Here is a 24,048-nt window from a genome sequence, read left to right as displayed (position 1 = left end):
GGACTCCATCCTTATGATAGCTCTTTTAGATCTGTGTCACAGACAGAAAACCCAGAATACAAAGACTTATAATGACTGATGTCAGAGCCAGCCAAGTCAGCCCAAGATAGCACACTGCTAAGATTCATGCTGCTGCCTCCCTAGAAATGTGGAGGAATTCCAAGTGCTTGAGATGGGAGCCATTTTGGCTTTATTGTGCTTCTAGTAAAGCTCTTTTCAGACCTAAGGAAGTAAAAGTAATAATTTTGAGTTGCAAATCAATGAGAGTTTCTGTTGGAGATGACAGTTGGTATCCCCTTGTCTTTATTACAGTTCCTAAGGGCTATAGTACTTGAGTTAATTTGTCTATTTTAGCTTATACTGTCTTATACTGTAAAGACTCGAGCTGGCTTATTCAAATGCATATCATACATATTAAGTGGAAAAAGAAATAGGACAAAGTGGGAAGGAGCTGCAGGTTTGGTTAAATGCCAAAATGCATTCTATAGAGCCTCATGGGCTTGCTGGGGATTCAGGGAGAGATGACTTTGGATTTGACCTTGGTGTTCCTCTGGGTTATATCAAACAGAATCATAGAATACAGAAGGTAAAAACAATGTGTTTCCTTGGTTGATAAGTAACTTCCCTTGGTTCTGAGACCTCGAAGGCATCTTTCTTCAAAGCTTTTCAAGTTATACATGGTTACAGCAGATTATGTTTTAGTAATAATAGCCTCAGTATAGACTGTCTCAATTGGTTTTTGCTATGTGACAAATCACTCCAAAACTTAGTAGCTTAACATAGTAACTGTTTATTTAGACCACGCTTTTATGAGCTGATAAGTTGAGTTGCACACTCTAGCCAGTGCTAATTCATTTTTATGTTATTCACTCTGTGCTGTGACCACTTAGATTGTTTTGCTTCTAGGAACTGACTGGCTGTCAACCAGGGCAGTGAGTGTGACTGGGCTACATATTTCATCACCCAGCAGGTTGGCACATGATTGTTAATATAACATGACAGAAGTCAATTTTTCAGGTCTCACTTCTTTAGTTTTACTACCAGAGTATGATGAAGTCCAGAGTCAGTGTGAGACCAAAGGATGTGGATACAGGGAGACATGAACCAATTCTAGTGATGAATTAACCATATATAAGTACTAGGGGCTGGCTTATAATGTATTCATTGCAGTCTGAGAATGGTTTGCCAAAGCCCTGGTTAGTAAAAGCAAGCAGCTAGAAGCCAAAGCAAAATAGCTATGTTCCTAGCATTCCAGTAGAATGGGTTAATCCCAGTTTAGATTTAGACTATGCAGTGCAGGAATTTTCTAACATGGCTTTAGCAACAGGTCATTTTTTTTTCTTTACAGTTGAAGCTAAACAGGAATCTTAAAAAAAAAAAAAAAATACACACTAGCCTAGAGGTCCTTACTCTCTCTTCTGGTTCTCTTGCATGTCTGAGGTTTATGTGTGAACCATGGACTGGGAATATCAAGATACTCTCTGCAGGAAGCTGGCTACCTAAGACAGTGTTTCTCAGTCTAAAGGAGAGTTTATCCTGCAGAGGAGGGAAGAGCTGAGATAGAAGATGTGGCTTACTTTTTCAAAATAAGTGTGTTTCTTGCCTCCTGAAGGTGTTTAAACACACACACACACACACACACACACACACACACACACACGCACGCACGCATGCATACCTTGTATCTTAAAGGTCTTTCTTCCTACCTAGTATATAAACACAGTCCTATGAAGAGATAAATTGACATTGGGAAAATAAACAACTTCAAAAGTACTGTTTTCCAGAGAGATACAATGAATTCTTTAAATAATGACCATGACAAACATCTTATTTTATACTGCCTTATTCTAAAAAGTGATTTAAATATTTATTATACAAATATAGGCCTAAGCGCTAAACTAGTGAAAACAGAAAATCAACACCAAGGGAACTTGATGTGAAAATGAGCCACAAGTTGTATCCACTGTCTACATTATTTCTGAGCAAAAAAAAAAAACAAAACAAAACTCCTAAATGTCTTATTCTCTTTCCTTCTGTATTTCTTTTGGGTCTTTGACCTTTCTTTAAAATAATTGACCAGAACGTTATAAAAAATAGAAGTCAAACCTCAGACCACTTTGTTACATCATTTTGAAACTTTTCTAAAATAAGATTTTAAATTATTTGTAGATTTTCATTAACTTACCCATTTGACCAAGTTGGTGTTAGAGTTCATGGGTTTCTGTGGGGTTTGTGGCTGGGTTGAAGTCTTTAGAAACCAGTACCATTTTAACATCGGTACTTTAAAGCTTTTGGCCTATAAGTGATAGCTTTTAAAGTACCATGGGAACATTGGCATAAGTTGATATGACATTGTTCTTACAGTGGGAAAGATTGGTTAATATGTACTTTTACATGTAGAAGTAAATACTATGACGGTACGATTATCATGAAACTGCTGGAAATTAAAAATACTTTGGCAGCAAGTATTTTGAAGTTATTGATATGTCTTCCTAAATTGCAACACAAGGAAGCAGTTCTTAATTTGCAGCATGGGAATCTGCTGGTGCAGTGTTATACATAGGCCGTTTCTTGACTACTGGTAATATGCAATTGTATGTTTGCTATTTGCTGAACGGCCTAGGCAGTAAAATGAGTAACAAATTCAGATTTTAGATTGTTTTTCTCATCTTATCCTTTATCAGGTTGTATTCCAGATTCCCAAAAAGGGACCGCTGTGGGTAGATCCTTTTCTCTCAGCTGGCGTAGCCATCCAGATGTGACTGAGCCAATGAGATTCCGAAGTGCTACCACATCTGGAGCACCAGGAGTTGAGAAGGCAAGAAATATTGTTCGCCAAAAAGCAACTGGTAAATATTTGTTTAAATATCGCTAAACAAATCTAATTGCTATTTAAATGAATTTATAGGAATAAACATTTTAAAGTTCTCAGAATTTAAATTTTTAGTAAATGAAATCTGTGAATATCTTTTCAAGTTTCAGTTCTGGGTACTTCTCAAGTCACAGGTTTTACTGTTTCTTTCTAAAGTCTCTACTGTGAAAAGGGAGCTTGATAAATGCACCTTTACCCTCAGTGATGTCATTGCTAGGCAGTGCTCCTTTAGGAGTCTTGTGATAACTGGTTCTAGCGAAGAAAAGGAGGGTGACACTTGGTTTTAGGAATGAATGAAGACATTCTCATGTTTTACTTCTTTAAAGACATTGAGTTTCCTATGCCTATGGATGCTGCTTTTACAGCCTATTTGAACTATCACTGTTACTTGATGGAGAACCCACAGATGACCAGACAGCTTTGTTGCATTTTACTATGGCAAAGGACAAATCTTTAAAAGGGAAGCTGATATTCAGGATAAAGACAAGAAGGTTCTCTCCTGTCTTTGTGCTCTGATTTAGGACTGAAACAACCTTATCTCAGTTCTTATAGTTTCTCTTATCAGCAGTACCATACACTTAGAGTTGATAATCAACAACTTTAGAAAAACATAAATAAAATCGTCAGGCCATAAAACAAATACTTGTTAAGTTTAACATATTTTGTTCATTGTTTGTTAAAAGCCTAGTATAGATGGTTTAGCATCTTGTTGATGGTTTCATCTAGGTGTATTGTTCCTCATTCTTTATGCCTTAGCATTTACTGGCAATTCTCTTTTTAATTATCTGCACCACCTATTCTGTTAGTTTTTCTTCATTCTGTCTCCCCAAAAGAAACCCAGTTTCAAAAAACATTCAGTACTGAGGACACCCACTGATTCCCTTTCTCAGTTCAACTCCTACGGTCTTCCCTGCCATCACTGGATCCTTCAGTGAAAGAGATGAGAAGCATGTGGCAAAGGCAATGTCCTTCCCAAGCTGTGCAGACTTACGCTGCCTTCACCACCCTTGAATTCCAACTATAAGCACTAATCCAAAACCATAGCATTTTATTCATACATGATGATCAGCAGCAAATACATGCACGTCTCATATGACACTAAAAATCTTAATTTCCACCAGATGTTATAAACCAACTATGTAGTTAGAAGCATCAGCATGCTTTAGAAAACACTCAGAAAAGGCAGGCTATGTTTAAAAATGTTCTCAAGCATTTGAAGGGCCATGTGACATTGGACAAACCTTTTTCAAAGGTTTTGTAAAGATATTTGTGGAATATGTACTTTAAAACTATAAGGTTGGCTTTTATAGTGTTAACTAAATTTTAAAAGCCTGGAACTGTTTTATTTTTGAAAGACAGTGAAGTCCATCAATTGCACAAGTCTATTATCTTTATGCTTTATATATACACATTTATGTGTGCATACATATGCATTTCCTATTGTATTTTATATCTTTTAAAATGCTTAATGTTGTGAATCAATTGTTACCTATTAATGGCCATTGAAGATTTTTGTATACCTTGCAGTTTAATAAGACTGTTTAATAGTACACACAGGTAATTTTACTTAGTTTTATTTTCCTACTTTTTAACAAAGCCCTGAGTTTGGACATCTATGTGGTCATTGCCCTTTACATATTATCTTACACACACACACACACACACACACACACACACACACACACACACACACGAGTTATGTAATAATTTCATTGCTGGAAATGCTGATAGCAAGGCATAGGGAAAGGGACAATAAAGTAGAAAGTTTGTTTCAGTTTCTGCAAATGTGCCACCCTTGTGTATAGTTTTTTCATGTATACTTAGCAGAAGTACATAAAAAAACAACAAAGCAAATAATCCTTTGTATTTTGATTTTAAGGATAGCACTGACTTTGAAGCATGTTCTCTTTCTGTATTTGTTTTATTAAATGTTTATTTAACCAACAATGTGTGAGAAAATCAAAAGTTGATACTGAGAAACCTTGTTCTTACTAAATGTGAAATACAATATAAAAAGATAGTTTTCATGGCTATCTAATAAAATATCTGATTCATATATTCATAAACTTCTGGGACATTTAGTTCACTAAGTGGTTAGCTTTTAAATACAGTCAGCTCTCAGTAGTTCAATTTCTGAATTATTTATTACTTAATAGAAAATGTTTTATATTGGACCATATTTTCTTTTTCTCACTGTGGTCTTTGTATGTGTATCCTTTAGGAAGAGATAATAATGTGCTAATAATGTAATAATGGCCTGTGCTTGAGCAAGCAGCCCAGACATCATTCAGGTCCACTCTGACACACAGCAGCAAAAAGAAGGGTAATGCCTGGAACATTCCCAAATGAAACAAGTTTTTTTGTGTGGAGTGACCATTCTAAGACGTCAGTGTTTGACTGAAAGTTGGCTGTATTTAGAGACTGATTAAGTACTCTAATTTTATTGACTTCTTTCAAAACTTAAAATGACTTCCTTTAAATGTTAAAGGAATTGCAGCACCATAAGAACTTAGAAGTGGTGAAAGGTCTCGCTGTGCTCTGATGTAATGTTGCTTTATCTCTCCTGGAAGCTAAGCGAAGCCAGTCTATCAGCAACTGTGTCCACCTCTCTGAGGCTTTGCCTGCCACTAAAAGCGTCCCGCTCCTCCTCCATACCGTGAGCGCTCTCTTCCCTGGTCTCTCTTACTCTTCTTGCTCTCACAGGCTGTCAGGTACTGTAATGCTGTCTTGTGTGTCTATCTGTGTCCCCAGGCTTCTGTCTCCTGCCCCAACTCTCCCAGTCATGTTCAGGAGGCTGTCTGTTTCACTTTGTTAAATTTCAAAGAATACTGGTGGTTGTTTTTGTATAGTTCATGTTTAGTAGCAACTAGGTAGTAAAAAATTCTATAATCTTCCTGGTTATCAGATTCATGCTGATAATTGAGGTTTTAGTTAAAACACAACAAGAAAAAAGCTAAATAGTTCTTATTTTTAAAATATTTTTATTCTTAGACTTCACCCAGTTGAAACTGAAATTAGTTCATATGTGTGTGTGTGTGTGTGTGTGTGTGTGTGTGTGTGTGTGTGTGTGTGTGTTTTCTCATGATATTATAGTACTAGCACAGTAAGGTGAATATAGTTAATAATAATCCATTGTGTGTCTTGACATAGCCAGGCTAGGGTGTTTGGAATGAACTTGTCAAATAAATGGTGAGAATGATAGATACACTAGTTATCCTGGTGTGATGTCACATCGCCCACACTGTCCGTGCATCAGGATGCTACACTGTGTACTACCACCGTGTGTAATTACCTTGTGCTAGTTATAAAGGGAGGATATTGCAGTACCAAAAGTGAGTCTTCTCATGTTTTTCCTAGTCACTCTCAAAAGGAATTTACTTTCTGTAGTGAATAAGTATATCTACAAAGAAACATTTTTTAGTCATTTTAAGATGAATGAGAGCTTAGTTAATAGGGAAAATTTTTCATATTTCTTTTACATTTTGAGTTCTGACACATAGATTAGTATTCTTTAAATATTGGAGATAGCCTAATTGCGGTTTCTGTCGCACAAACACTATAGTGCTATTGTAGTGTGGCAAAGCAAAATCAAAGCGTAAGTAAAATACCATGAGGAAGAGTTAGTTGTAACTGAGAGTGGGGACGATAGTGAACACTGAATGTTAAAACAGTAGAATGGCTTTGGAAAGGGGCCACCACCAGTTAAGTTGCTGCTTGAAGAGTAAATGAGTGAGGATTAGATTTTCCTGAAAATGCTACTTCTTAGAGATAATTAATGAGGTCTTTAAACAAATTTGCTATATATTTGACTGACTGACACCAGAAAGAAATCTTTCAATGTGGAAAGTTTTATTTTACAGTCTATTTTATTTCCACACTGTTTCACTTAGGTTTTCTCACTAGATTTTCTGGAATATGTTCTCAGAAAAATACCTTCCTATTCATAGCTTCATTTTTAAAAGTTTTGTTCTTATCCAGGGTTGTAGTTTGAATTACTTAAATACTTGGTCCTTGTGTGTGTGTACATGGCTCCTGCAGAAGTTGAGTGATTTACTGCAGTAACTGTCAACCAGGATGATTTGGCAACATCTGGAGCCATTTTTGGTTGTCACAGTAAGATGGTGCTGTTGGCATCTAGTGGTAGGAGACAGAGATGCTGCTGAATACTCTGCTGATGTATTCAGAAGATGGTCAAGCCTCAAATATGCAAATATGGCAAAGCCTGTGGCGCTGTAAAATGGAGCAGGCTGGACCAGGTCTGGGTTTCCCTGCCTTTACCATCTTTACTCTTGGTTTTTATAGCAGGGTGACTGAGGACAAACTGATGAAGCCGCCGTTTCATCTGACAGCTACAGTAACGAGTGCCTTCTCAGTCTGACTCAGTCTGACTGTCCTTTATTAGTTAGAATGCCACCGTTGTCATTTGTGACTGCCCTGTCGGTAGACTAGGCCAAGGGAAGTGTGTACCAGCCCTAGGAGTATATATTCTTCCTGGTTGGCAATTTGCAGCCTTGAGTTTGGGTTCTAATGTACATCTGAGTGCATAGGCATCTCCTGCTAAACTGTGACTAAGTATCAAGCAGGCTCTTTAAATTTTCCTTTCTGGCCAAAAGTTGAGTATTTCTGTTTGTTTGTTTTTCCTTTTGTTTTACTGTTTCAGTGCTTGCTAAATTTTGTTCTTATTGATGGCAGTAGTCCTTGTTTTGGTTTCTAGTCTGTGAGTTGTCAACTCGCCCAAATTGTAATAATAGAAGCAATGGCGGTAGATTTGGAGGTACAGGAAGCAGTGGTGTTTGAATTTGGGGAGAGTCAAAACCATCCATTTCCATTAATCTGAGTAGCTGCGTTGAGAGAAAAACATGCACCTGGTGAGTGGCTGTGCCAGCTGGGGAGTCCTCTTTCTTTTTCATGAGAACAGTCCCTCTCATTTGTCAGTGTTGACTGCTTTCTGTGTTGGGACATTTATCAGTCTGTAGCACTTTCATGCTATGCAGGAGTAGATTTTTCTTTTTCTCTTGCGAGTATTGTAGTGGTTGTAACTAGCAGATTGACTTACTTTACTTACCTTACCTTAGGGGACCTAAGGGCAGGTCTTGCTTAGCTGCTTCTGTGTCTTGTTCATATGTGCCATGGAAGTGCTTCTTGTTATGACCTGGACTAATTTACCCTCAGTAAGCGTGACCTTGTAGACATCCAAGGTGTTAAATGGATAGCATCTTCTGAGCTTTTAGAAGGTCAAGTTGGCATCTATGATTGTGTTTTTAAAACTAGGACCTTACACTCTAATTTTGCTTGTGTAGCCTTGTATGGGGGATAAATGGAACATAGTATCTCTCTTATTGGAGACAGAGCCTTGCTGCATTTAATAAGATGGAATAAGGAAGTCTGCAATTAAAGAGTGAGTAAAAAGTAGACAGACATCTGGAGAAAATAGAAGTTAACTGAAGAGCTTACACATTTAGTTCAGTCATGCTGACTCTTAGTGGGGGTAAGAGAAATAAATCCTTATGATCATTTTGCTGATGTTTTCAATGGAGCTTTAGAAAGTAGTGGGTTAGTAATGGTGTTGAGTAACTACATACACCCTCAAGAGACAGGAAAGTTAGTGCTTCTAAATTGGGTATTATTAGACTTCACAGAGGATAAATTAACTTAGAATCTGAGCCAGAATTCAGCTCTTCAAAGTGATTCAAACAGAAATTGTGTGACATTCAAAACAGGATGTATCGAATCTGAGATTTATTGCACAATTGTTATGTAACTCAGATGTTCTTTTTCTGTTTGACAGGCAACCCTGTGTCTTTACATTTTGTATCAGTGTTAAAATCATTTTCATTAGTTACAAAAGAGCAATTCAACAGGAACAGGAGCAACCTTAGCCCAATGCTTTCTACAACAATGTGCCAGCAGAGGGAGCCCAAGAGCCGTTAGGAAGGGAAAGGTGTTAAAGTGTCTTTCTCTTACCCATTTGTGTAGAGCTCTTATTGAATACCGACGGTGAGGCACACACAAAAGTCCATGAAATGTACACCTTCAAAGCAGCAAATCGGATTTATATTATGACATAAGAGTAATTGAAAATTCTTTTTTACACATTTTCTCAATTGACAGTCAACTCCAAGAGTAGGCCCTAACAGAACAGTAAGGTATGTGGCTGTCGTCTCCCATTCTTCCATCCCTGCCATTTCCGGTTCTTTCTACAGGCTTGGACTTTCTCCACCTGAGAAGTCCCTCTTAACAGTTTTGCAAAAACAAAGCCTTAAAAGATGCATTAGGCCCGCCTGTTGGGAAGGCAGACAGCTGGTGGTAGCAGGCTCCTCATACTCCGTCTGCTGTGTTGAGGACCAGTGGGGACACTCTAATTTGGAAGCCACGGTGCTGTGGCTGTGCCACATCCCACCAGATGGCGATCTTCTTTATCTTTAGAAAGACGCTGCCAGTGTTGGCTCAGCTCTTATTTACTTCTGCTCAGAACCCAGAAACTGGCGTCCACCAGTGTTTGGCACCAGGCTTCAGGGGAAAAAAAAAAAACCCACTCTTCCCTCTGTCCACAAAAAAGGGCACTGCCAATTATATTTCAGATAGTTAGGAAGCTCTTGGGCTCCCTCTACTGATACAGGAGTGACAAATACAGTATCTTCATTTCGCCATCTTGTAAAATTAGAATAAGAAGGTGATTGTAAGGGCTGGTCCTGTAGTGTTGAGGGACCTGGTGCTAAAGAGTCTAGCAAACCTATGAAAAGGGCCTAGTCTTTGCTCTGGGATGTACAGGTAGACTAAGAATGTGCACATATGCCTTGTGTGTCCTCTATGGAGAAATGAACAGTTCTTTGGTGCCCAAGAGAAGCACTAGGCAAAGATGGCCTGGGGAAGATGAGACTGTCTCTCCATGCTATCTTGGCCAATCTTCTCTCTGTGCTCAGGTTCCTAGTAGCATCCAGCTTTAAACTATGGTCTAAGACGATGGAACTTCAATTCATAGCTAACACTCACGCAAAGCTCATGTTTGAGCCTTGTAATTGTACTAGTATAGTGGAAAACAGAATTTTCATTTGGGTAGAAAAAGCAGAGCAGCAACCCTTTGTGGAAATCCTGTGTATTAAACTCAGAATCATCTTGTGTACGCACATCTCCTTAGCTAGAGTGAACCTTTACTATGGTTTATATCCAGATGGGAGGACTTCATTGGCAATGAATCTCCATTTCAGATGAGGAACCAGTGACATAGCCAGTTTAGATAATATAGACTGAGTTTTGAGAACTCTCTTTTTAAAAGTAGTAAAACTTTCACTGATTAATTTTTTATTTTTGGAAATATGGTGACACGGGTATGGGGATATGGAATTTTATGACAGCATCAGTGAGTTTGGAGTCCAGTGTGGAACATGCATAGCAAGATGCATAGTTGTAGTGCTTTGTGTAGCATGGGGATGAGGGACAGGGGACAGGGCTGAGATTAGTGGAGGGGAGTGAAGAGCAGGAGGAAGAGAGCAGCAGGAGCCAGAAGGATCAGTATTGTTGAGACTGAAGAGAGTGGGAGCTCTTGCATGATGACTGGGGATGGACTTGTGAGGTAGGGTTGAGACAGGCCAGGTGGACTGATGGCAGACACAGTTATACCTTCATTTCAGTGGTGCCTCCCTGGCAGCCATGCAGAGAATAGCAAAAAGAAGGAGACAGTGACTAGTTAGCAGGCTCCTCTGATGACCCGGGCAGAAGGTACTGCAATCCTGAGACTAACGAGTCTAGAGGGAGCGGGTAGAGTGCTGTGGTTGGTCCTAAAAGATTAAAATGAGCTGGCATTTTAGAAATGAGCTAGCAGAGAACCCATTCTCCAGGGCAGTAGAGGCTGTAAAATATTAGCAAAATTATCTGGTGTTGAGTGCTCATCTTTGGTTTTCCATTTTATACCATGTGGATCATTTTCGTGCTTAGTGACTAGTTCAGCTTTGCACTTGGTAATATGAGGATTGAATAGCACTTTATTTTGCACAGTTGTGCATTATCTATCAGAAGGAGTAGTACAGTTAGAATTCTTGTTTCTTTTCATCTTAATTTAGTGTTGGTGGGGTACCACCTATGCTCTCCTCAAGTATTATTTATCTATCTATGCATCTCCTACATCTCCTGCTAGGAAATTTCAAATGACTCAGAGTTATCGACCATTTTTGTGGTTTTCTTCCTTTGCCTCTTTCCTTCATCTGGGAAACAAAAGGCCAATTGGAACTTAAGAAAAACATATTGTGGAGAGGAATGTTAGTGTTAATAAATATAGGAAGTTTGATGATGTTCATGCAGATTATCTTCTTTTTTAAAATTTAACTTTATTTTATGTTCATTGGTGTGAGGGTGTCAGATCCCCTGGAACTGGAATTACAGACAGTTGTGAGCTGTCATGTGGGTGCTGAGAAGCTGGGAATTGAACCCAGGTCCTTTGGAAGAGCAGCCAGTGCTCTTGATCGCTGAGCCATCTCTTTAACCCCCATGTAGATTATCTTACTGCAGTCTGGTTTCTAAGAAAAGAAAATCTGAAACTTAATGTCTTTTAAGTGTGAATTTTTTTTTTTAATCTCCAACCACAGTCCTGTTTGTTTTGTGTTAATGCTTTCAGAAGTGGAGGAATTCCAACAGGCAGAGAGTACACCTGCAGCTGACACTGATTATCTTGTGGTGGGACAGCAGCAGGTCCCCCGGAGCTGCAGCACCTCTGACATCACTGAACCTTTGTGCTCAGATTCTTCTCAAGGTAAGTGGAATCTTCAGTTGTTTATTTGTTTGTTTGATTGATTAATTTTGAGACAGCGTTTCTCTTTTTTTCCCTGGCAAGCTTGGAACTTAGTTTGTTGACCAAGCTGGCCTCGAACTTGCAAGTTTCCTCCTGACTCCCAAGTAAGTACAAGGATCAATTACCCTGGGGCTGGCTGAGTCCTTAGTTATTTAGTACAAAGCCATAGATTTGGGCTTGGGATGGGGGTAAGCTGCAGGTAGTGTTACTTACTACATTTATTCTAAATATCTATTTCAAAGAAGAAGGGGGTGTTGCGTGTGTATATGTATTGTCAGTGTGGGTATGTGTGTATGTGCATATATCTGGAGGCCAGAGCTTGACGTGAGCTATCTTTCCTTGATGCTTTTCAACCTATTTATTTGTTTATTTATTTTGAAGCAGAGCTTTTCCTGATCAGAAAGCTTACCAGTGAGCTCTAAGGAGCCTCTTGTTTCCCTCTGCCCTGCCCCAGGTTACAGCCCCATGCTGCCTCATGCAGCTTTTTATTTTATGTGGCCTCTGGGGATCTGAACTCAGGACCTTATGCTTGCACAGCAGGCACTTTACCATTGAGCCATCTCCCCAGCCCAGGTATTTACTTTTTAATTTGACCGTAAGAATGTGACTTCTGGAAGTGAAACTGTTTTGCTATTGAATATATTTATCTAATACATACGCATCTGTAGTCCTCAAGTTTGGCATGACTGGGAACTAGAGAGTTATCTGAAGTGACTGGAGTAGGAGGGACAGAGAGTGTTCCCAAAGTGAAGAAGCTTAGCAAGTCAGAAGGCAGTGAGGGTGAGGCTCAGGGAAGAGCTGGAGGACTGAAATGGGAATGAAAGCTGACCAGCTGTGTGAGGGTTTATTAGCAGCTCGCAGACTTCACTGAGGTTGAAAAGAACCTTTTCAGAGAATGCATTAGGTTTGTCTAGCTTTCAACAGCAGCAGGCTGTGGAAGGTGAGGAGGGACTCAGCTGCTACTATAGAGAAAAAAACCACACTTCAATGTGTACAGTGTCAGTAAATGTCCTGGCTTTTTAGTTCCATGTCACTTTAGTCACCTTAGATCCGTGAGTCAGCCAGAAAACAACCTGCCTTGTTTGTCAACAGGTTAGCCTGTGTCTTCTAATATCAGGGTCAGCAAACGAGGAGGGAAGCTTTTTCTTAGAAACCCCCTTGAAATAAGAAATTATAGCAAATAAAGCTGAGAAAATATATTATCTGAAAATTTTCTATTCCTTAAAGGTGTTTGTATGGATTATGGTATATACTTTGTGGTAGAATATTTGCCTAGCATCCAGGAGGCCCTGGATTTAATACATAGGACTATCAGGAGAAACAAAGAAAAAAAAAATCCCTTAAATATTTGGGAGAATCTACCAGTTGCTTGGGGGTTTCCTATAAGAAAATTTTCAAATCCTTTCAAATTTTAACAAACTTCTCCTGAGAGAAGAAAAGCTCCAGTGACCTAGTGCACGGTCCAGTGTGCTTCCTTCCTCAAGAGCTCAGAGAGCATTGCTTGTTTGTTAAGAAAAAGGGTCTCCATTAGCCCAGGCTGGCCCAGAACTTGCAGTCCACTCCTTAGTCTCTGGGTGCTGGCTTACTGACATGCACCACTACACCTGGCCAAGAGGAGATTTTTTTTTTTTTTTCGAGACAGGGTTTCTCTGTGTAGCTTTGCGCCTTTCCTGGGACTCACTTGGTAGCCCAGGCTGGCCTTGAACTCACAGAGATCCACCTGGCTCTGCCTCCCGAGTGCTGGGATTAAAGGCGTGCGCCACCACTGCCCAGCCGAAGAGGAGATTTTTAAATACTCTGCCTACAAGAGTGTGTGTGGTAGTACATATGCTGCTTATGATGATTTATGTATGTAGATTTCAAAACAGCATGTTATATAAGATAAACATGCATTATTTGCCAAGTATACAATTTAAATTAAAGGACTATAATACCACTTTGATTTTCTTAATTTGGCTTTGATGTTTTTCTAGAAATTGGTTCTATTTGTTAATTTCTTTCAATTTTATTGGCTCCAGATTATTCTTCAGATGCTCTTATTAGCTTTTCTTAAATCTTTGCAGGCTCTGTGGTGGTATCCCCTTTGAAATCATTGAACCTGTTTCTGCTTTCTTGTGCTAGTCTTTATATTCAGGCAACAGGGCTGTCCTGTTGTTCCTTCCCTGTTATTTCACAGGCCAACCCAGGCAAACCTTTTGTCAGATGCTGTTCCCAAGCTCACCTCCCCAGAGTGATGAGTCGTATGCCCCTGTCCAGCATAGTGCCATTAAAGTGGGCCTATGAGCCACAGTGAAGTGTTCCATTTGCTCCAACTGAAGCATAGTACAGTCAGTGGGCCTGTGAGCCACAGTGAACATTTTCCATTTGCTCCAACTGAAGCTATCCATGGGCTATAGGCCAGGTCTCTGTGTAGACTGGACCTGTAGATGCTGCCCGTGCAGGCCCATAAGTCATGCATGAATCCTATGACATCTGGATACAGTGGTTTATCTATCTGTTTCTACCTCTGCCAGCCTGCCTGCCTGCTTATCCCCTATTTTACCTTCTGAAACATTCATTTTATCATTTTTTACCCCCTCTCTAGGTCAAAATTCACCAAATTTGAGCTCTTCAGATTCCAAGTCTGTTCAAGAGAGTAAAGGACATGTGAAGCGGGAACATGAAGGAATAACAGTAAGATTTCCAAGAGAAAACCGCTCTGTTGTTAGAAACAAGCATAAATTGTACCATGATAATAAATCTATGGATGATAGTTTTCATTTTTTTCCACTTAGATTGATTATAGGTCCAAATAATCTAGAAGTCACTTAAAGTTGTGCTTGCTTTCTATATAAAATACAGCCATTCTACAAAAATAGGGGGGAAGTAAGCATGATGTAGAATTTCCTGGCTGGTCCTGTGTTGTATAGTACACTTTGAGCAGGTATACTTGCCTGTAAAACCTTCCTTTCAGATTCCCTACCTGACACAGTTTTCCTAAAGCTCTGGTGTGGTTTTTGTTTTGTAAAGTAGGCATTTATTTAAAAAAAACATATAAAACATAAAGAAGAAATGGCCTATAATTCATTCTTTCAGATAACCTCTATTTGTGTTTTAAAACTTAGTGTATATTTATAAAAAATACAGAACAGAGGGGACCCGGCCCTGCTCTCCCTTCTTTGGAAGAGAGCAGAGTTGAGGTCCTGTGTGTTTGTGTTTAAGAAAGACGTGTGCCAGCTTGTCTGTATGGATGTCGCTTTTTGAAGTGAAGATGAACCCATTCCTGCCCACGGGCCAGAACAGTTCTGGTTCTGTTGCTTTGGCCACCAGTTCTGGTTTGTTTTTTAGTCCCTTCCTTTTGTGCCCCTTCACAGTGCCATGGTGTTGGCTATGTTTTCCTCTATCATCCACATGTGCATGGCTCCAAGCAATGTATTATGTAGTTTCTAAAGTTTCTAAAATATTCTGTAGGTTCATTCAGTTGTAGTAGAATACCCACATGGTATTATGTAGTAGTTAATTCATTTGAGTTTTCTCTGCTGTATGATATTCCATTATGAATATATCATTTATTTTTCCATTCTTCTGTTGATAGGCATCTAGATTCTTTCCAGTATTTTAGTTTTCTGAAAGATGTAGCTGTGTACCTTCTTAGGCTTTTCTCAAGATCTCCATGTTCAAATGTTTCTGTGTGACTGTCTAGCAGTAGAATTAATAAATTATACAATCAAGAGATTGTTCCTTCCCCAAATGCTTATACCCCTTTTATCTCTACCAGCAATACAAAGAGTTCTCACCATCACTTTGTGTTGTCAGACTTCTGAAATTTTTGCAGGGCAGCTACATGGAAATGGGATATCTTATTTGAATTTCTTATATTACTAATACAGTTTAAAATTTTCATGTTGATTGGCTGTTTATATTTCATCTGTGAAATGCCAGTCCGTGGCTTTTGTCATTTACTTTTTTTTCTTTTACTTGTATTAGTTCTTTGTATAGTCTGAATAGTGACCTATAAACTATAAATTGCTGGAAGATGCAGGTTGCCTCCTGATTATTTATTTATTTATAGAGTGTTCTATCTGCATGTATGTCTACATGCCACCAGAGGGCATCACATCACATTATAGATGGTTGTGAACCACCATGTGGTTGCTGGTAATTGAACTCAGGACCTTTGGAAGAGCATCCAGTGCTCTTAACCACGGAGCCATCTCTCCAACCCGCTTCCTGATTTTTTAAACCTTTGTGTTAACATAAGGGCCAGTGTTTACTGGTGCTCAGAAAATTCTGTAGTATATTAACTAGGAAGGTTTTGAGCAGCCCTTTGGAAGTCTGGGTAGAGTCTATACTTTTCCTGCCTAAACATTCCTGGGGAGCTCAGGTCTCCTGGAGACTTGTGGGACTGTGTGTACACTTGACTAGAGAAGCAAATAGAACTTCAAAATAAACCATTTCCACAGGATTGACTTGGCATCCCTTCTTGGTGTGTCCATTCAGCTGGGTCAGTTGACCAAGCAGAGAATATGAATTGGAGTTTCAGATCTTGAGAAACATATAACTTAATTATACTAGCTTGTGATCACATCCTTCAACAGGAAAACATCATTCAGTGTTTTGTTACTATTATTGCTTCTTTTATTTAAAAATAGGCTAGGAACTTAAGAGTATGGTAAAAGTTTCAACTTTCCGGTAATGAAAGCAGCATTTCTTTTTGTCTGAAGATCTTGGTTCGAAGGAGCAGCAGTCCTGCTGAGCTGGATCTAAAGGATGATTTACAGCAGACACAAGGAAGATGCAGGGAGAGACAGAAGAGTAAGTTCCAGGGCCTGCTGTAGTTTCTTCTTTTCTGAGTGGAGTGCTTATCTTGTCAGTAGGGAAGAGGTGGTTATGGAGAATATTTTTGATCCAGGAACTTAGAAATTATGTAGTTAATCCAGTTAGTAAAACAGTTCAGTCAGTTATCTATACCCAAGAGGCTTGACTCTCTATCTCTGGGCCTTTCTTCAGGCCTGAGGAACAAGAGGGATTTAGGGAAGCAGACAGACCCATAAGGAAAAACTACCTTTCCCACAAAGCCCCCACAGGGAAGAAACACAAAACTTCAAAGGTACATTGAACTCAACTCAGGCAAGTGGGTGAAGATAAATCTCACTGGAATCCTGAGACATTGTCATAGGTACGAAGCCTGGGCCCTGTGCTCTGTTCTCCTGTACTTAGAGGCCAGGTCTCCTCCTTGTCAGTATAGCAGAGTGGCAGCCCCTGCTCGCCCAGGCTGGCCCTCGATGGTGCGTAATGCAGCTCTTTCCATGCACTGCCTCTCTGTTGCCTGTAGCTCTGTGGAGGATGCACTGTGAGACCTAACACTTGGATCGTCTGCTTATTAAGACAACTTTTGCAAATAGAAAGAGAGTAGAAAAGCAGTAGAGACAGTGCTGCTGAGGACTGTCAGCACTGTTAGGAAGTAGAACTGTCTAGGCAAGCAGTTCTGCTGTCAAGCAGTGGAACAGTCTAGCTTGTCTTATGCCCAATTAAATAAATAACTGCGTAAGTCTTAAAATCTATGTATAATTACATTGTGACAAATTAAAACTTCTAATCTTTAAAGGAGAAAATTTCCAGTGCTGCAGATCTGTCGTAGTAGGACACCTCATTCCAGAATCTGCCAGAATGATTCAGCCTGGGTTTAAGTTTGAACATTGGGTTTGCAATAGCAGAGTAAATTTGCAATGCTGTGAAATCAGTTACCACCATATTCCTCCTGTTTCTTTGTCTCCTTATGTTGTGGGTGGATCTTAATGGGAACTAGGACTTGGTATAACTTTGTGGCACGTAGAATAATTGAACAAAGACACTGATCAGAATGCTACTTTATGAAGCCTTTTAATTCCCTGAACTTGGAAGATTTATTTTTGTTACTCAAGTGTCCATCAGGGACATTACTGAATGCCATCCAAGTTCTTCAGGTTCTGCCCAAACCCCTGAGCAAAGCCTGTCAGCTGTGCAGGTGTTGTTTCTTATGTGGAGATAATTTTGAACTTATCTTTATCTAGCTGCAGTCTCAATCTTTGGTTCTTCTGTGTGCCAGGTGACAGCACTGGTAGTGACACGGCTGTGGGCTCCAGCAATGAGACAGAGCTACCCATGAGCCCGTGGCAGACCTGTGAGGAGGACCCAGAACTCAGCACTCCCACAGACGCTGTGCCTGACTCTGATGCCCGCCATTGGTTACAGCTGAGTCCTACTGATGCTTCAAACTTAACAGGTAATTTGTGTGTAGAGGATTACTGCTACAAACAGGAGGTCCCAGAGTTCCCTGCTCTGGACACTTGAACCCTTTAGTACACAGTGCAATGAAGATGCCACTTTCAACCACATTGGATTTGCAGCTCTAGTCACCTGCCCACAATTGCTCTTAGAGTCTTGGATAAAATGAGTTTTGAAATCAGGCAGATGTGGGAGGAAGCCTGCCATGCTTATGACCATTATCTCCTATGCTAAGAAGTGATGGCACCCATACCAAGGCCTTTGGAGACAGAAAATAATATGATTTTAGCTTACATGTACCACACAGGTAGAACAAGGGGATTGGCTGTCTTATCATTCAATTTTTAATTATTATAAAATATTTGATACACACAGTGTAAAATTGTGACATATATGTGGGATAATGGGTCATATTAATAAAACGAACAGCAGTGGCCTGCTGCTACCCACTTTAATGTCGAGAAGAATACCTATCAGTAAGGTTCCAGAAACTCTGCTCAAACCTGTTATCTTCTTCCAGCAGCCTGTAATGCTAGCCCCATTTAAAAAAATATAGTAATAATTCCTGGAACTGTAATGTCAGTGTGTATATGAATATGATCTTGATTTACTTTTCCTGAATAAAGGAGTTATTAATTGAAAAACAAAAGCAAAAACTGAGTGTAGCTGTTCAAGCCTCTAACTCCAGCATTTCGGGCAGAGACAGGCGGATCCTGGGAACTCACTGGCCAGCCAGTCTAGCAGAAAAGGCAAGCTTTCAATTCATCAAAAGGCTCAGCTTTAAAGGACTAAAGTAGAGATTGGTAGAAGACATCCAACTTCTGGCTTCTTCATGCATGCACTAGACACCTGTACTCCCACACATGTACATGTGTCACCCCTATCACATATATGTAAATAAATAAGTGATCTAATAATTCCCTCTGGGTATAGTGGCGTACACTGTAGTCCCAGCATTTAGGAGTTGAGCCAGGAAGCACATAGGAAATAAAAACCCCTTTTAAATGCTAAAAATGACTCAAAAGTAAAAATAAAGGCTAAAGTTTTATTTTAAATATTTTTTTTAATCAAGCAAACTTTAATTTTCATTGTGATATAAAACCTAAGTTAACCAAAGTGTCTGTTATTTTTGGAAATCCTTTGTATTATAACATTAAAATGTACAATTAGCATAAATGGTATTGATAAAATTCTGTCAATACTATGAACTTATATAGGATTTAAGAATTCTAATTTTGTATGGCAAGCAGGCTAAATCTCTTCATTTCTGTTTTGTGAGATTCACGGAAGTCATACCATCCCACTAGAAAATACTAATAAGTGCCTGAGGTGGGATTGGCCTCCAAATGCTGTACTGTCTCTACCCTCCCCACTGAATTATGGCTAAAATAACAGTTGCAAAGCCCTTTGAACTACTGGAGAATTGTTAATGCATTCATGAAATAAACAGCTTGTTTAGGTCCAATATATAAGAGATCTCACCATGATGGTATTATAGATCTAGTGCTGAATCTGACCTGAATGTTCTTAAAGATGAACCAGATGTAATTATTTTTATTGAAAGGAAAGAAAATTGGATGAGTGCTTCTTTTGTTTGTCCTTGGGGAAGATTAGTTTGATCCTGTTTCAGAGTGTGCATCTGACTGCTTAGTGTGGTGAGCTGTGTAACTCTGTATGATGCACCATGTTGCCATGAGCTCCTCTAGATACTCTGTTCTTTGAAATACTAACGTGGAGAATCAGTACACACAGTTCAAGAGTTCATCCTGTCAGCAGTGGAAAGGACAAACTGTAATATGATGAGGCTTAAGGATTATCACCGTTCTGAACTTAACTCTCTGTTCTTAAGAGAACAATTTCTGCATAAATGGAAAAAATGAAACTTGTTAAAAAACCTGATTTTTAGGATGCAGAGAGAGCAAGCCATCTAATGGGGCGTGTGGCTCAGTAGTGGCGCCTGCCTCACATGTATGAGACCCTGGGACTGATCAGCAGCACTGCAGGAAACAGACAGAAGGTGCTGCGGTTTCTCACCGAATAATCCTGCCCATTACCAGTTGCTTAGAATGAAGTTAGGGGCCAGCTAATCGGCTACTTTCATATTTGCTTGCTGTTTAAATTATTTCATACTACTGAAAACAATGGCTCAGTTTATTATGTTCTAAAATACACTTGGGCCATATTTAATCAAGTATATTAATACATGTGAATAAAATGATGGTAATTAGCAGAAAGGTTTGTTTTACTTGTCTCTGGACACAGGAGCCACAGAAGGAATCTCCAGGTTCAATCAAGAGGCAGAGAGAGAAAACATGGGGAACAATCTCTGTTGTCTTTTCATTGGGAAAAACAAGGCAAGGCAGGGTGAACAGCCTGCTGTAAGTGACCTCAGCGGACTCTAGAGCATGAGGCTGTCTGGTTGACTGGGACCTGGACCTGGAGTGGGAAAGGCAAGAGTAGATGGACTTGCATGAGCTTATGTTGATTCATTCACATATGAAAAAAGCCATCCTCTCTCTGGTAAGGAGTTTGCTATTTTTACAGTTAAGGAACACTAGGAGGGGCAGTCCCTCTCTAATATGCAGGGTCTCAGCTGCCGTAGATTAAGAGTACAGGTACACACTAATCCACACATCAAGTCTGCTTAGGGAGTAACTCATGAGTGGGGTGTATCTGTGGCTCTGCTTCTACAGTCAGCATTGTTGCTGAGCTTATCCCTTACATAGCAGAGGAGCCTGCAATCTAGAAATACCAATTTAGATGCTGTGAGAAGTACAAAGATGAATGGGGCTGGGGAGATGGCTCATTGCATAAAGCACTTGTTGTGCAAGCATGAAGACCATAGTTGGATACCCAGAACCCACATGAAAACCAAGCAGGTATAGCAGTCGCTTGTAATCCCAGTACTCAGGAGACAGATGAGGGATCTCCAGGGTAAGCTTGTTATCTAGACTAGCTAGAATTGGTGAGCTCAGGGTTCAGTGAGTGATTTTCTTTTCCCTCAGTAAATAAAGTGGAAAGTGATTGACAAAGACCATCAATGTCAACTTCGGCCCCCCCCCATGTACTCATACTCGCACATGTGCTTCAACACATGTGTAAGCAAGCATACATACACATACACACCACACATATACATGTGACAAAAAAAGATGGAGTCATAGGTACTGATTTCTTAAGAATTATAAATGAGACAGAAGATGTGTCCTGATTATCACAAATAATGTGGTAAGTGCTGTGTAGTTTATATAATGAAAGTTAGAATCTTAGGGGTAGACTAAAAGTGATGGATGTAGAGTCAGAACGGATTCCTCACAGGCATGGAATCGTGGTGTGTGATGGAGGGTCTTCCACATCTAGCAGAGAAAGAATGTACTATTAAATGGATCCCTGTGTGACAAGTGTTTATCCAGGGTAGGGTAAAAGAGATAGAATCCTTAACTAATGCCATGCTTGAAGTCAGTTCCAGAAGTAGAGTTTTTAAATTTGAAAAGGAAACTTTAAAAACACTTGGAAGAAAATGTCTTCTAAACAAGAAAGAGAGAAAGAAAAAACCCTATGATCTTGGGGTAGAGAGGGTTTCTCAAATGAGAAAGGAAACGTGCCAACAGTTCAACCTAAGTAAAACTAAAACTTTTAAAATCAGAGACATTTTAAAAATTCTTTGACTAATTAGGACCCCAAAAGGCAAAGCCCAACTTTGATGGTCATTCCTTTCCAGGTTCCTATCAGGTTTAAATAAGATTTGATAAGGAACAGCCAATGTCTTGCTTCGGGTAGGAGGGGTCAGTGTCTTCCTCTGATGGATTATGAGCTCCTTCATAATCCATCATAATCCATAGGGAAAGCAGATTGTCTTTTGTGTGCACAGAATCCTCCTGACTCCAGGATGGTGTGCCCTTAGTAAATAGCCCAAATCAATGAACAAATATGCTTTAAGCTTCAGATTATTATTTAGCTAAAAATATCAATTAAATTTTAACCTTAAAATCATCAAATGTAATGTAATTTCAGATCTCTTTTATTTAATATATTTATCACTGACCTATATCCCAATGTCTCTTACGGGAAATCCTTTTAATTACACTTGTAGATGTGAATTGAACATTGTTTCCCTACACTGACGTTGATTTCTAGAAACAGTTCATCAGTGTTCTGTCATCACACACATTTTTGGTATTTTACCAGCCTCTGATATGCTTGTCCATCATGAAATACTGTAAAGAAAAGTAATAGTAAAAGCCACAGTGGCATGGGTAAATTGCCTTCTGAAGTTAAATTGGGATTGAGCAATAATGGAAGCAGATGAGGAAAGGGAGGAACGTCAGGCTGCCATGGAGCAGAATGCCTACTTGTACCCCAATCTTCTGATTCTGGAGGGGATCACCTAGCTTTTCTGCCTCTGCAGTTAAGAAGTTATCAAGAGCCTGAGAGGTGATATCTTTTGTTTTCAAAGAAAAAGGCTATCTTTGCTCAAACTCTGCCAAGCCTAAATAAAATGGCAGCTGTATGAACTGGCCCTTTGATCGTAAGTACCTATCTGCCAGTTAAAATTTGTTCAATATTTTCAAATTCCTAAATTTCATATTTGTCCATTATAATCATGTATGTATTTGGAGAAAGATGATAAAATTTTACATATGTTTAAGAGTCCATACGTTAGTAATTTTAAAGGCCTCGATAACATTTAGAAATAGTGAAACAAAAAGACATTAGGCTACTAATGAAAACAAAGCAAATGTTTGATATTTTGGAGGTGAACATGGAATTTTCTAAAATCTCTGAAATCCCCCTTTTTAATCAAGCGTTCCTTCATTGAGGACATGTCTACATGTAAAATGTCAGCATCTGCTCTGGAACTCGTGCCACCAGCCGGGTTATTTTGGGCAAAAACACTTTAGCTCATTAAATCTTCACAGTAATATTGAAAAAATGAACACCGTCCCTTGAAAACCTTCTAAAGAGCTCAACATATTTTGATAATGGGGCATGTTGCCTACGGTTTTAATCTCTGAGGCAAGAATGGCTCCTAATGCAAAGCAGTGTTGGAATGGACTTTTGTGTAGATCTTTCAAAACTGAGGGTGCTGGTTGGTGGCGGTACAGCAGTGCAGGTGGTGAGTGGACCCAGCCTTCATGTACACAGAGTTTTCTCTTCAGCAAAGCACCAGTGTCATTGGGATGCTGGGGCTAATCTCACTTTGTATGGCTGCATTCTTAAAGTTGGGGTAGTATAATAAAGCTAAGCTACGAAGCACCTCATTTTCCTACCCCCCATCAGGGCCTTGAAGCAATATGGCAAACTTATTGAGAGAAATAAATGCCATATCATGCTCCTTGTTCACTTGAGGGCTTATGTTGATTCATAAGCATTCATTAAAGCTTCTCCATGTCTTTGCAGACTGGCAGCTGTTTGGTACTGTGCTTGATTTTACAGGAGGAGTCTCTTCTGAGGCTTTGTAAATGTCAGAAAATGAAAAGGATGCATGGTTAGGCTTTCCCTCTGTGCCTTCAGTTTTTTCAGACTGGCTTGTGGGAATTCTGGTTCAGATGTCTGTCTGTACATGTTAATGTATCTTCTCCAAGGAGTATCTGGTGTTTCTCTGGAAGGAATAGACTCATTTTCCTTAAGAAGCAGCAGTGCTCCTGTGGATAGCCTTCCCACAACACTTCCTGTCATCCTTACTGAATCTTATGTTCCAGTGTCTGGGGAGCTTTCCATCAAGAGCATAAAAACCTGCTGGAGTCATCTTGGACCTGCTTTCTCGTTTCCAGATTCATTCTTCTGGCTTCTTTCTGGCCTTCTTAGCCCTCTCCTCAGGTTCCTCAGATACAGAGATGTACTTCATTTTCTTAGATGAAGCCTTAGGAACTGCAAAATCAGTTCCTCTTTGTTTGTATGGGGTAGACATTAAAATAATTTTGGAATAGTTATGTAAATAAGAAGTGAAAATGTGTGACAACAGAGAGAAAATACTGGCAGAAATGGAAAACTCCATAAAAGTCTCACCAAAGACTCAGAAAGAGAAGCAGTGCAAAGGTGACTTCAACAGAAAGCATGAAGATTTAGAAATAAGTCAAGCACGTTAGCTATCACAATAAATATAAACGAGTTCTTTAGAGGAGAGAAGGCCACTGCTGTAGTT

At 39.5% G+C, this 24,048-nt stretch overlaps 1 protein-coding gene across 1 annotated transcript in view; it reads left to right on the top strand.

Annotated features, from left to right (window-relative positions):
• Positions 1-24,048, top strand: part of Ralgapa2 (Ral GTPase activating protein catalytic subunit alpha 2) — a 290,311-nt gene that overhangs the window by 92,850 nt on the left and 173,413 nt on the right. Inside the window, 6 exon segments of the mRNA XM_052725986.1 lie at positions 2,685-2,849; positions 5,443-5,583; positions 11,484-11,618; positions 14,242-14,330; positions 16,361-16,451; positions 17,725-17,901. Of these exon segments, the coding sequence (XP_052581946.1) occupies positions 2,685-2,849; positions 5,443-5,583; positions 11,484-11,618; positions 14,242-14,330; positions 16,361-16,451; positions 17,725-17,901 (798 nt within the window).

This window comes from Peromyscus californicus, unplaced genomic scaffold (assembly GCF_007827085.1).
Source record: "Peromyscus californicus insignis strain IS unplaced genomic scaffold, ASM782708v3 Scaffold_7__1_contigs__length_154581171, whole genome shotgun sequence".
NCBI lineage: Eukaryota > Metazoa > Chordata > Mammalia > Rodentia > Cricetidae > Peromyscus > Peromyscus californicus.
Note: the sequence above shows the minus strand (reverse complement) of the source record. Positions and strands in the feature narration are given on the sequence as shown.